Source organism: Puccinia triticina, chromosome 3A (genome assembly GCF_026914185.1).
Source record: "Puccinia triticina chromosome 3A, complete sequence".
Classification (NCBI taxonomy): Eukaryota; Fungi; Basidiomycota; class Pucciniomycetes; order Pucciniales; family Pucciniaceae; genus Puccinia; species Puccinia triticina.
Genome location: NC_070560.1, coordinates 5,591,373 through 5,605,256, shown reverse-complemented (window position 1 = coordinate 5,605,256; position 13,884 = coordinate 5,591,373). Strand labels below are relative to the sequence as shown.

Here is a 13,884-nt window from a genome sequence, read left to right as displayed (position 1 = left end):
CGAGTTGGGACACCCCGTAGCTGCTAGCAGTGCGGAGCCTTGTGCACAAGGAAATACTGAAAAGAGACTCGGCACACTGCAGCTGGCCAACACTGGATCACGTTGGTCTAGTAGATGAGAAACGTGTGTAGGATTACGGGCTTCGAAAATTTAATGGACAAGAAAAAATGTGCACAGCGCATAACAGAATAAAGAGATCACAGTCGGGAAAAAACAAATACAGATCCACCTGATCAAGAAAACACATATTTATTCATGACTATTGAAATTGTAGCGTGAACATGCACGAGCAGGTTGAAATGAAGAGGTCTATCAGTTACGAATTCCGCAGACTTGAGGGGTTTTGACGCCTTCTAGGCTTGATCAATAATCTGTGAAGAGGAGGGTAGATCAGGAAGCTGTAAATGTATCTGGAAAATCAAAATGGACAATCGCTGACTTGTTTAGTTTTTTTCTTGGCCTGGCAGTGCGTTGTCGGCCGAAGATTTGTGGGTTGCCTCCTTGCCGGAGAGTGCACCGGCCTGGCCAGCATTAAGGGACGCGCTTGCTTGAGGTCCAGCGCCGGCGCCATAGCCACCAAGTTGGTTCTGGCCGGGGTAGTGGCCGCCGAAAGCTGACTGGCGGAAGCCGTTTCGTCCTCCGCCGAGCATACCGGGGTAGCCACCGCCGAGAGCCGATTGCCGGAATCCAGCAGGCCCGGCGCCGGGCATTCCAGAGGCAGCTGCGGGTGCACCAAGTGCTCCTGCTCGGGCGTTGGTCATAGCCGCTAGCCCGCCGCCGAGCATTCCAGCGCTCGACCCACCAAGTCCTCCGACGCCGTTCCCTGCCGCCAGCCCGCCCGTTCCGGAGACGCTGGGATTGTAATACCCGGAAGGGCAGCCGCCGGGAAGGCCCCCGCTTGCGCCATAGCCCATCGGGGAGCCAGCACCGCCCATCGGAGAGCCAGCACCGCCCATCGGAGAGCCAACACCGCCCATCGGAGAGCCAATACCGTTGAAGCCTGCTCTTGCGTTCCCGTAGCCACCGCCCCCGAGACCTGCGCTCGCGCCTAAGCCCATCGGAGAGCCAGCAGCGCCGTTGTAGCCTGCGCCTGCGTTCCCGTAGCCGCCGGCGCCGGCCCCTAGACTAGAGCCGAGGCCGCTTCCGTAGGCGCCGGCCCCGAGTCCGAAGCGACCCCCGCCCGCGCCATAGCCCATCGGAGAACCCGCACCGCCGTAGCCTGCTCCTGGGTTCCCGGAGGCGCCGGCTCCGACTCCGAGACCCGCGCTCGCGCCTAACATCGGAGAGCCAGCACCGCCGTAGCCTGCTCCTGGATTCCCGGAGGCGCCGGCTCCGACTCCGAGACCCGCGCTCGCGCCTAACATCGGAGAGCCCGCACCGCCGTAGCCTGCTCCTGGATTCCCGTAGGCGCCGGCTCCGACCCCGACACTCGCACCCGCACCATTGCCGATCGAAGAGCCAGGATTGTTGTAGCTTGCCCCCCCGTTTCCGGCTCCTAGACCAAGTGCGCCTCCCCCACCAATTCCGCCAGGTCCGCCGACTCCACCGTGGCCGCCTGCTGGACCGTTTCCGATCCCGCCGCCGTATCCGGCTCCCCGACCGTATCTGCCAATATTTCCGCCACCGTATCCGCCACCGTAGGGGCTGCCATTGCCACTTCCGGGCCCGGCAGAGGCTCCACCAGCAATGGGAATGCATCCGCTTGCAGCTCCGGGCTGACCTTGGAGATTGGGGTTGATAGTCGGGGTGGAAGTATTGTTAGAGTCATCTTTTCCAGCAAGATGGCTTTTGGTGTCCTTCGTCACAGAGGAAGGAGCTGCAAGCACAGCTTGGCAGAGAACGAGGTGAAGAACGAGTTGAGCTGATGGGAACATGATATGTACAAGTTTTTAATTAATGTAGAATTAATCTTTTCGTTTCGTTCAAAATTAAATTAACAGGTAAATTTTATAAATATTAGGTTTTTTAAGGGGAAGCTGTTGGAGGGCCGGATGAAGATGTGGTGCGGGTTGGTTTGATGGTGGAGAAAGGAAACAGCCTGAAGAGTGCGGCTTATATAGGGAACCAGTCAGTTGATTCGAATTTCGGTCTTCCCCTCGAGTTATCACGCGTGTACCGCGTCTCAACCTGCTGACACCAGCTGGTGTATGGGAGGCATATCTTGCCATTTACACTCACTCTCGGCATGAGAACACATTTGGTAGATACGCCCAAGCTGACTCTCAACATCCATCGTGTTGGAGGGACTTATTCTTGTCGGCTGGGCAGGGTAGGCGTAATGCGAAATCCGGGCTCTGGGAAGATCTCACTTCACACACGCCGCACGTGTGAGAGAAATTTATGGTGGACAATATGGACGACTCCTCTGCAGGCATGGCGTGCTGTGCCCAACGCACGTCGTAGCGGATTCCGAAACCGATGTTCTCTCGTCCGGGGTGGGATGTAGCATTCCTGCTACGGCGAGCCGTGGCGAGTGTAACATCCATGTTACCACAATTCCGTCCTTTGCTCGTCCATGGAACCTCTAGAATTGACCACCTTACTCCCTCCAAGTCAAAGTGGGGAAAAGCTTCCACTACGGCGGAGATGGTAGCCCATTCAGGCAATCCCGTTCAGTATGTAAAAGCAGGAAATTCATGGCGTGACAACCAACGGATTTTAGGCCCGTTGAGCAAGTCCACTGAACGGGATCGCTTTAATGGGCTACCATCTCCGCTCCAGAACCTGGCCGCTTACAGCGGGAAGCGGGTTAGGTACGGGAAAATAATGGGCCCGAAAAAGTCCATTGAGACTCAGCTTTCTGGCTTAATATAAAAAAATGCACACCGTTTGAACTAGTCATAACGGATGAATGGTCAGGTTGTAGAGGCTATTCACAGGATGGAAACAGCGTGCCAGAACATTTTTCTCTTAAGAACGTAGTGCTGAGTTTTATTTATTATTAAATTTCTCTCATCTTGCACTCAACTGGGGTTGGTGCAACTACATACATTAAGGTAATCAGGAAAAGTAAGAGAGATGGCAGTTAGACTCGAGACCAGCAAGCTGAACCATTCAGTTACTGGGACGTGCGGCCTTGGGGATACCGTCGTCCTGCAAGTGGACTTGGACCCTCCACTTGTGAATCGCGAAAACTTTGGAGGCAGGCATGAAAGGATTTGCGAGTAAGTCATCAGTTACACTAATGCGGATAGGATTGGCTTTGGGGTAGGGCACTGGTTTGCGTCGAGAACTTGGCGCCAAGTCTCGGTTGACCGGGGTGAAGACGAAGGGCTGTAAGGCGACTGCGCGTTTAAAGTGTACTTTTTCCTCCTCAGATGCCAAGATGGCCTGCCGGCTGGCAGGAAGGGAAGAGTTTGCTACAGCCCGACGGGGGGCAGCCTTTTGTGCGCGCATTGGTGATGGCCTGATGTCGTTGCTGAGGGCATCTGCGATGGCGCCACGCAGGTGGGGCGACGGGCTGGCGTCGGGGGCAGGTGCTGGGCATGAGGGGGAGGATGCTTCGGAGGGAGTGGGGGTCATCGTGCTTTCTTCGGGCTCGCTTAAAATCTGGCTTTCTGGAAGAAGTTGAGAGGTCGCCGGCGACTTCAGGTCGGGGTGAAAAGGATCTAGTGAAACCACAGGACTTTTTTGGGCAGTGAGCTTAAGAGTCGTTGACGTTTGAGGTACCTGGCTGCTTGAGTCTTCACACTTCGCTGCTGGGGACTAGTTCCGTGGAAGGCAAAGCCTCGGTTATATATCCACGTCCTCAGCATTTGGAGATCTCTGCTGCACGAGAGCTTTCTCGGGACTCTCTTCGGATCAGAATGTCACTGCTGCTTTCTCTCCCTGTGCTTTTCTTCCTTCTGTGCCGTCTCCTCACTCCTCAGCTTTACTGACTTGCTCAGCCTTATCCGTCCAATGCTTTTAATTGAACTCAGATGTCTCTGGATGTAGTAGACCAGGGCTCGATAATAACACCGCGAGGCATACACCTAACTAGACAAAATCAAACCTCACCGCAGTGGAGTGGTACGCTAACAGCTTGGAGCTGGTGGGGTTCTTCCTATACATACCAAGGCCGCTTTCAGGAGTGATTTCAATTGTTTGATTCCGGATCACACCCTATCACACCGCGCGGGACGGGCGCAAATTTCTTTGGCTCAAGGTAGCTACTGAAATTAACTTCTACGGTAGAGTGGTAAAACACTGGCACCCCTAAAGTGAGCAAAACAGTTGACATGCAGGAACTCATGCTGGTATATCCTCACATATCAACTGGCGGCAGTTACACGACTTTTTCTTACAGTGATTGAGCTTATATCTGTTGACAATCTATCTAGACAAGGAAGGAGGGATTGCGTTTTGTTTTTCCCATTTGGCAGCAAGCAAGACAAAAATGGATAGGATTGTAAATAAGTTCCGTCCCTCCCGGGCGTTAATTTTTCCGTGTTTTACTTGCCAAAAAAGGGAAATCGTAAGTCAAACAAATGAATAAAAATACATCGTACTAGGACAGGGCAACTAGAGGCCACAACATATTGCTTGATACAATACAACAAAAGGGAGCCATAAATTATAAGAAAGACCATGTATAAAGTTTCCGCAAATTCAAAAGAAACAGGGGCAATGGATAGAAGGTTGTTTGTATTTCATTTAGTCGAGCCACCGAATGCGCGAAATATTTCATGACCCAGGTCGCCCAGTGCCTCGCCCAAGTCGGCCAAGACGCTGATAGGAGGATCAGCATGATCTGATCTGAGCGAGCTACCATCGGGCGAAAGGGGGCGGGCGGGCTGGACGAGAATGCTAGCGATATCCCACTGCCGTTTTGCCCATCTGCGCGCCTCGGGCGTCCCTGAAGACGGGAACTTTTCGCGCCAGCCTGGGGCTACGGAGACTACTCGTACGGCCCGGGCCGGATCGGGAGAGTTGTCCAAGTCTGAATCTTCTTCTTCTTCCGCTATATCAAGAGAACTTCTGTCTGTCGGAATCCGGCCTACCACGGGCGACGAAGATGAGCAGGCCTGGTTGTTGGATGTGGATGTGGTGGATTTAGTGGCGAAGGGGAACCATTCAGAGAGTTTTTCCAATGGAAACGGGGTGGACGAGTATGATTTCCGGGACGAGCCGAAGGAGACCGGCTGCACTTCGAGCAAATAATCCACACTGTTGATCTCCTCCATCGTCGCATTCGAATACGTTGGATCGTGCATGAACTTCACCTCGATCGTCCGTGTCATCGGGTCGTATCGGAACTGCGCCGGTGGATGTGACTCCCGTGTGGGCCGGCTCAATATCGGCTGGGGTTTCGAGAGCACTAGCCGGTAGTCCTCGCCCACGTCGACTCGTAACCCCGAGCTTGCTGAACACAAACATCCATGCCAATCTACGAAAAATAGCTGCATGGTAGTCGATAGTTTCCAGGGAGAAAGACATGTATGAATAACTGATCATGCCAGCCAGAGATGGTGCTTTTCTTTTCGCTGAAAGTAGACTTGATGTTTTTTTTTTTTTTTCGTGAAATCAAGGGTCAGAAAATACGTACCTGGTTGTTTTCCTTGTGGAATAAATCGCCATGGAGCAGCGTGGGACGTTTGGGACTATAAGCGATGACCTGGATGACCAAATCCACCGATCAAAGCAAGCGGAAGAGTGAATTACGGGCAGATGATGTGTAGCACTGGTTAAGGATTGAGAAGACTTACGGGGGTACCGACTTGAGTACCTGCACCGGAGACATCGAGGACTTTGAGGCTGCTTCTGTTCCTCAGGACGAACAGGCCAGAGGGGAAGCGATAGCTAGTCTCGATTGTATGTCGATTGGGGTTTGCGGGATGCGTGGAGCCTGAGGGACGAGTGGAGAAGGATCCGAGCGAGGCTCCCTGGGAGGCTTCGGCATACGAGGGCGGCGGGGGGAGTGGGACGACGCTCACCCGGCTTGCGTCCGCTGGCGCCTCGGCAGGGGTCGTGGGCAGGATGGTCGGGCTGGTAGAGCCACTCGGATGTTGCTCGATGGCTGCTGTGGTGTTGTCGTGGTTGGTGCTCATCGTGGAGAGAAACTGGACCGCCTTCTGGGGGATCCCCAAGAGTTCCCAACTTATAAAACTCAGATTTCATCACTGGCCCGAGGAGGTCTGGCCGCGGCGCAAGCCACACAAAGCAACTGCGAAAATTTACCAGTCGGTGCTTTTGCCATATGAATACATACGGCAAGGGTGAATTTGAAAACAGAGGAATACCCCAGGAACAAAAAAAGAGTATTGTTGAAAGACTTAACAAAGCAAATCATCCTAGTCTACAAAAAATCAAAAAGACCATTATGATAGACTGAATAGTCGAGCTAAAAAATCACTCAAAAAACCCAGCGGGATACCGAAGAACTGGGGAGTTGAAAGGATGCCAGATGTTGAAGATCCATTCTGGCCATTATCAGTTCAAGTCTTTGAAATTACAGGTCCCTTGAAATTAAGAGGGATTATGGAGAAAATACATAAAGAGCCGAATAGAAATAAATAGATATTTGAAACAGTGTGCATTGTTAACCTCCTTCCGATGCTCGCACCGCATGGTTACAGCCCCCTGGATTGCGCAATCGTGTTTCGGCTGGCCCCCGTGCGGGTGACTCGCCGATCTGCTACGGCATGGTTAAGTTACGTTAAGTGAAGTGGAGTGTTATGTAGTTTAGCTCCCCCCTGCTCTCCTCCGCGAGTTGGCTGTTGACCGACCATCCATCATTACTCAACCTCAACAACCTCAACAATCCCAGGAAGCTTACATATCCCCATCGACCACACACCATCCCCCAGAACGACCCACTTGGCCGTGCTCTCCGTCGATCCCATCCTACATCCATCGGCTTCCCCAACGACGGCTGGTCTCTAACGTAACGTCTTCTAGACTTCTCTACCTCGATCAACTCGATCGATACATACACCGACATCCCTTACTGACCTTAGACTCTACCGTTCTCTTTCGTTAATAGGGAACTCTTATCATTCCCTCAGAGACTAACGCTCCCATCATGAATAACGGGATCTATAACCACCTTTCTGCTCAAGCTCATCAACTCAACCCGCAACAACAACAGCAACTCCAACAACAACAACAAGTCCAACAACGCCAACAACAACAACATCAGCAGCAATATCAACAACAACAGCAGCAGCAGCAGCAGCAATATCAGCAACAACCCTACCAGCATCAGCAACAGTTACAACCACAACAACTCCAACAACTCCAGCAACAACAACAAATGCAACAACAACAACAGCAGCAGCAACAGCAGCAATTGCAACAGCACCATTATTCACAGCCGCAGCAACCATCAAATCAGCACCAGCAGCTCTCTCATCATCCCCAGCAAAACTTTCAACCACAACACCAAATCCAGCTTCAACACCATCAGCAACTTCAACTCCAGCAGCTCCAACAGCAGCAGCAGCAGCAACAAGTCCATCCAAAACAGCAGCAATCTCAACCACAGCCGCCCCAACAACAACACCGCTACAGCTTGTCCTCCGCGGTACCGAATTCCTTCAATTCGCAACCCTTAGCTTCACCCGCCACCAACATGGGCCCGAGCTCGTATTCTCTACCCAACTCCGCCCCGGCCATGCCCGCGTCCCCCGCTCTCTCGAATTCATCCCTCCAGTTTAACTCTCAATTAGCCACGCATTCCATCAGTTCGTACAACAACCCCTCCTGGAACCTCAACTCACAGCCGCAGCAGCAGCAGCATCATCTCAACAATAGTAACCCCGCAGCCCCCACCCCCCCACTCAACATGCCATCCTCCTGGCAGTCCCCCTCGCTCAATTCCGCGTCTCTTCAATCCTCACAGCCGATTAGGTCTCCCGAAGATCCAACCCAACCAAATTTGATCCCTCAACTAATGAGTCAGGTTATCACTGCCATCGGCTTGAATTCTGATTTCGATCGATCTAATCCAGCATCTTCTGTTAGACGCTATGACCCTCGCACCCTTCCAATCGATCCTCGGACCAGCCTTAGGCTCAATGAAGCTGCCATGGCCGCGATTGAGCAAGCCTATCTGCACGAAACCTGCGGCGTGACCGAACTCAAACTTTACAAAGAGTACCTCATCAATCAGCATCAACTCAAAATTTCCGAGAAGTCATCCAAACTTCACGATCATCCACCTCTCAGCTCTCCGAACACCAGCACCACAAATATCACCGGCATACATCCCGTTGGAATGAACAACTCAGCTATGGCCTTCAGATCGTCAACCCCAGCCAATAGCGGCCAAAATCAACGGCCCCAGCTTCAATCGGCTCCTCCACCAGGTCAACCAGGGTTCCCTCAATCCGGAAGCTCGCCTGTTTTGCCACTTTCCAGCATCGCATCCGGTAATCTTAACAACAACAACAACAACCTCGCTAATAGCAGCAACAATCTCAACACCATCGGAATGTCTAGCTACTCTGGAATTAACCTTCAAAGTCAGTCTCATCCGGATTACACCCCCAGCCCCCGACACTCCAGCCAAAGACCGCTGGGGCCACCGCCACCCACCTCGTTGAACTCTAACTACAACCAGTCCCAGCAACCCAACCAGCAAGTCATTCTGAACGCGTCGAACACGTCCAACCAAGCCGCCTCATCTCCCACAGCCATTGCCAACCCTAATCAGGCGTTTGCCCATGCGCCCTCGACCCCGATGAATAGCTCACACTCCATCGCGCCATCATCTCCCAATCCAGCCCAACGTTTTCTTGCCAGCTTGAGCGATTTTCTCACCAAGAGTAGTCGACAGCCACTTCAGCTATCGTTTCCTCCGTTGATCGAGGGCCAGGCAGTCGATCTATACAAGCTGTTTGGTATTGTGCAGCAGAACGGCGGGTCCGCGAACGTCGCTCGCCTGGGCGGTTGGCCACTCATAGCCGCTGCCATCGACCTCTTGCCTTCAAACGACCCATCGGGACGTCGGAGCTCTCAAAACGAGGCGGACCCGATGTCTCGATACAGTCCCGAACAAATCCATCAGCTTCAACACGTCTATGGCCAGTACCTGCAAGCATTCGAACACTTTCAGATTCAAATGATAAGGAGGCGACACCAGCAACAAGCTATGCATAATATGCAACAGCAGCAGCATCAGCAACTACTATTACAACAACAACAACAACAACAACAACAACAACAACAACAACCGCAGCAGCAGCAGCAGCTACAACAACAACAGCAGCAGCAGCAGCAGCAGCAACAACAACAACCACAACAGCAGCAGCAGCAACAACCACAACAACCGCAACAACAACAAAATTTGCTTCATCTCGCACAACAGCCAACCCAACCTGATCATGCGCAGCCTCAATTTGCTCAACAGCACCTGCAGTCAAACCCACTCTTGCAGTCCTCGATCCCGCCCTCAAGTCTTCAAAATAGCTCTTCGAATTGGACGGGAAACAACCAGAATACCTTCGTTGGCACTTCCACGAAAGCTCCTCTACATCAAACGCACCAAGCTTCATCGGCTTCGCAGCACCCTCCGTCAGCGTCGCCTCAGTCAATGAACGCGGTACCTGGCGCGCAAAATCCATCAATGAATTGGCCAGGTAGTACTCCGAATAGCTTTACCAATTCTCCTACGAAAACTCCGCTGCACCTTCCTCAGCAAACCCAACCACAACCTCCACCACTTCAACCGGCGTCACAAAACGTGCATGTCGCGTCCTCCTTACCCTCGTTGAATTCCAACCAAAATCCAGCAGTAAACTGGCCAGGTGCCCCTTCGAATCCTCTCAGCACCTCCCCAGTAACAGCAGTCTATAATCAATCCAATATCCCATCTCAATCGCCTGGAGAGACCGGTCAGCTTACGAGCTGGAATGGAGGAGCGGTTGGTCTTAACCAACCTCAAAATCAAATTCCCACTCATGGGCCTACAGCCTTAGTTCCGAACCTCTACAATCAACCGCCGAACCATCCTGGCAACAGTCAATACGTTACTCCTGGCGCATTCTTCGGCCATCAACCAGGCAGCGGACCTCATTCGGCTAGCTTCAGTAGTGGTGGAAGCCCGATGCTGAATACCAACATGAGTTTGGCCGCATCCTCTATCGGAGTAGCACCGACTACTCCCCAAATCACCAACAAAAATCTCGCCATCAACCCATCTCATCAGGATCCAAGCGCCCTTCCTGGTGGTCCGCCTAACGGTGCGATGACCCCGGCTGGTAGTCAGGCGGGTAGTCCTGGAAGTTTGGTTAGAGCTACCAGCGAAAGTGTCAGTGCTAGTTCTGACTTTCTCTCCCGCGCGGTGCTTTCTTCTTCATTTTTATTTATTTATTTGTTTCATTTGTAGGTCTCGAATACATCCACTTCACTCCCGAATAGCTCGAACAGTAACGGCAAGAGGGCTCGATCAAGTAAAAAGTCAATCGCTCAGGAAGGCTCGGCGAAAAACTTGAATAATAGCAATAAAGCACCGCCTAATGCTTTGGATAAAAAGAAGAGAATGAAACGAGGTCAAGCCTTTTCCCCACTCGACCTTGCCATGTCTTTCTATATAATCAGCCATACTGATTCCTATTTTCGTCTTTTTTTTAGACCATGAATCAAACTCGCCCCTAGTGACGAGCAAAGGTCTTCCACTCAACGATTCCCAAAACGGCACGTCGAGCAGTCGAACTCCATCAGTTGCGAGTAACCATCCTCAGCCGCAAATTTCGCCATCATTCCAGGGCGAAAATGAAGCCACCCTTGGTGCCTTGCCGCCATCCAATGCGCCTCCGAATCTCAACGGCCCATCCGATCAGCCCTCGCCTGCTCTCCAACAAGCGAGTCATTCGCAGCAGCCGTCTCCTGCTGGTGGCGCGATGGTCGAGCTGATGCCTCCGCTGATCCAGTCCTCCGATGGCGCGACAACGATGTTCGGATCCCAGCATGAAAAGAGCAATTCACCCCAGCATCTTGAACATCCCCCGACAGATCATTTCGGTCCCAGGGCTATCACCCCATCCGTCAACCCACCATCTTCAGGTAAAAATCAGGGTTATCCTTCCCCTCATCCTCCCGGTTCACCCTTGAAAGGAAAACCCCCTTATCAGTCCGACCCCGGTCATCCCAATGGAATCGCTGCCAGAACTCTCCAACGACCGCCCGTTCCTCCCCCGAGAACCGATTACGTCCCCCTATGTAAACCTGCTGACAATACCGGTGGATGGGATTTGAAGGAAGCTGAAGAGATTTACAATTTCCGCCTGTCTTCAAAACCACGCCGATCACTAGATGATCTAGGTAGGTTCTTTTTTGCAGATTTCTCCCACGCAATCGTATCATTTGTAGCTAACTGATCATTGCTTGCATCCTATTTCCTCGATATGTTTAGGTTTGGTGGATGTACACTCGCTCGTGATGTCACTAAGATCCAGAATCGGAAGCGAAGTGACTTATGCATTGAACACTCTCACGTTTCTTGGTCCTCACCTCAAGATATTCCGCGACGAAACTAGCGGAAGTTTGGGAATCCTTTCGATGCCGCTAGCGATGTGTGAAGATCTCCTAGAAGAACTGTTAGACTTGTTGGAAGATGTAGCGTTCAAGCCCAACTGGAATCGCGATGATGATGATCAAGCATGCACAGAAGAGCAAACAGCGACTGGGTTTTATGATATGATGGCACATGCTTTAGACGAAGATGCGAGGCCGCCACCGAAAGATTCACCGTCAGCAGAAGACGAGGATGATTCGGATGATGAGGAGTCTGACCTGCGTCCACCAATCGGCCAAGTTGAAATAATCTTCAGTATCCTGAACATCTTGCGATCATTTGCACTTTCGGAAGATAGCGCTCCCTATATCGGTCGGACCGCCCGTACGACAAGCCTGTTGATTGGATTATGCGAATTCAGCGCCAATCCACAAAATCTTCGCAAGAGTCTTCGTTTAACTAAGCTCGAGAGGTTGAGGATTCGACGAGAGGTCTTGCAAATCCTGTCAGATGTTGGCCATGGGATTTATCTCGATGAACAAACCGACCGGGTAGTGTCAGCTCTTCTCCGCCTAGCTTTATTCTTTCTTGTCGATTCTCCGCATCAAATCGATCGGACGCCGTTTGAGGGAGAAGGCACGATAGAACTTAAGCCAGGGGTAGAAGTTAGTCCGGCGATCCAGCTTCGTCTGCGCTCGTTGTCAATAGTACCGAGTCATGTGGAAGCAGCAACGAGCCTAGTATCGAAAGTGGGCACGTTGGATAGCAACCGGCGTCGGATCGAGGAATCATTGTGCAGGACGAGGACTGAATGGGTGGTAGAGGAGCTAATAGAGACCTTGACGAAAATGTTGCCGATAACGGGAGAAGAGATGGTCCTAGTAGTCTCGGAGGACGATCCGCGGGTGCGGGCGGAAGTCCTGGCAATGGGCCTTTTCAACCTGGTCAGCCTCAAGCCGAGCTCGATGGCGATCCCTGGCGAGAGTCGACTGAAGACCCGGTCGATGTTACTGCGCGCCTTGGTCCGCACCCTTGGTCGTTTCCTCGTGATCGGCGACGACCAGGTCTCTATCATCGCCTCCCACAGGGCCCTCTCCATGCAAATTCTTGTTGAACGTCTGATCGAAACCATGCGGGTCTTGATCGAACAGGTCGACCTACCCACCTCTGGCCCTGGTTTCACACCCATCACAGGCTTGTTCAGGGGCAGTAACACTCTCCGACATCACGCCGGCAAACTCAGCTTCGGGGAGCCTCCAATGAATTGGTTTGGGGGCGGGTTTGAGTCAGACGAGTCTGAGAAAGAGATCGGCTCTAGTCTTGTGATCCAACCCTCAAGCTCGTTGTCGGATGAAGAAGAAGAAGAAGGGCTGCAGAAGGTCCAACTCTTGCCCAAGCTGTCCACCGATCTCAAGTCTTCTGAAGGCGAGAATGTTCCCAAGACTGACATCGGTAACCTTTCTCTGGCCGGCTTGAGCTCCGTCGGCGCGGTCCGTTGGAGGGCCGAGTTCATCAAGATGTTGGCTGGCTTCGGCGGCCATCTTAATCGCAACCCTCCCAACCATCATAATCATCCTAACTCGCCCAATCTCGATGGTCCTATCGGCAGTCTTATCACCCCTAACGCTTTTAGCTCACTAGTCAAGATCTTGGACTGAGCCCTCTCTCTCTGGTTATCGCTCTTCTCCTTTCCTTTTATCTTCCTTTTTCCTTTCCTCTGTTCTTCACTTAGACTCCTTCCTTTTTTTGTTTTAGCTCATAAGACCTCTGAACATCAATATCTATCAATATCACATATCCTCCTCTCCTTTTTCACGGATTCTTTCTTTCTTTATTTCTCTCTCGCATGCTCCTTGTTTGTTTGTTTGTTTGTTTTCGTCTGGTTTTGTTTTCATCTGGTTTTGTTTTCGTCTGATTTTGTTTTAATGGTCCACACAATGCGCAAACTGTCTCAACTTTTCCCAGATGCCACCGGCCGATGGCGGCTTCCCCGCTATGAATAGAGAAAGGGGTGTTTTTCAATTTCCTACAAGAAGAGACACTAGAACTGATGATTACATCATTTGAGGAGTCATATTGCCGTATTTTCCAATGGAAATGTTGAAGATGGATGTGAAAAACTCCCCTGAGCTTATCTCTGCCAATTTTATCAGATTTTCCCAGATTTCCAAATTGTTGTATAGTGTCTTTGTATCCAAAACTCAACCGAGTTCCACACAATGCATGGTTTAAATTTGCATTGTCTTCTCATGGTTGTAAATTAGCAGGTTTTGGAGTTGTTATAATTGGTTTTAAAAGGAACTGTTTAAAGTGCAAAAGCATTCTCTGGCTGATTTTAAATCTTGAGAATAACTTTGTTGTGGATTTGCTTTATCCTGTGCTGTTGGCCGTGGTAAGATGTTCATGATCATCTCAACATGAAGCAAGAAAATAGAATTTGTCAATTT

At 51.4% G+C, this 13,884-nt stretch overlaps 4 protein-coding genes across 4 annotated transcripts; 1 reads left to right on the top strand and 3 right to left on the bottom strand.

Annotated features, from left to right (window-relative positions):
• Positions 1 to 443: 443 nt before the first annotated feature.
• On the bottom strand, positions 444 to 1,874 carry PtA15_3A602 (uncharacterized protein; the record flags this gene model as incomplete). Its single annotated transcript, XM_053167586.1, has 1 exon — positions 444 to 1,874. The coding sequence occupies one exon, from the start codon at positions 1,872 to 1,874 to the stop codon at positions 444 to 446; it is 1,431 nt and encodes a 476-aa protein (XP_053018788.1).
• A 1,180-nt stretch (positions 1,875 to 3,054) lies between these two features.
• Positions 3,055 to 3,522, bottom strand: PtA15_3A601 (uncharacterized protein; the record flags this gene model as incomplete). Its single annotated transcript, XM_053167585.1, has 1 exon — positions 3,055 to 3,522. One exon carries the CDS (start codon positions 3,520 to 3,522, stop codon positions 3,055 to 3,057), a length of 468 nt encoding a protein of 155 aa, XP_053018787.1.
• Positions 3,523 to 4,631: 1,109 nt separating this feature from the next.
• On the bottom strand, positions 4,632 to 6,029 carry PtA15_3A600 (uncharacterized protein; the record flags this gene model as incomplete). Its single annotated transcript, XM_053167584.1, has 3 exons — positions 4,632 to 5,381; positions 5,528 to 5,596; positions 5,688 to 6,029. The coding sequence occupies 3 exons, from the start codon at positions 6,027 to 6,029 to the stop codon at positions 4,632 to 4,634; spliced, it is 1,161 nt and encodes a 386-aa protein (XP_053018786.1).
• A 1,523-nt stretch (positions 6,030 to 7,552) lies between these two features.
• PtA15_3A599 (uncharacterized protein) lies at positions 7,553 to 13,095 on the top strand (the record flags this gene model as incomplete). Its single annotated transcript, XM_053167581.1, has 7 exons — positions 7,553 to 7,664; positions 7,746 to 8,298; positions 8,473 to 8,998; positions 9,290 to 10,231; positions 10,310 to 10,472; positions 10,555 to 11,244; positions 11,336 to 13,095. 7 exons carry the CDS (start codon positions 7,553 to 7,555, stop codon positions 13,093 to 13,095), a joined length of 4,746 nt encoding a protein of 1,581 aa, XP_053018785.1.
• Positions 13,096 to 13,884: the final 789 nt, after the last annotated feature.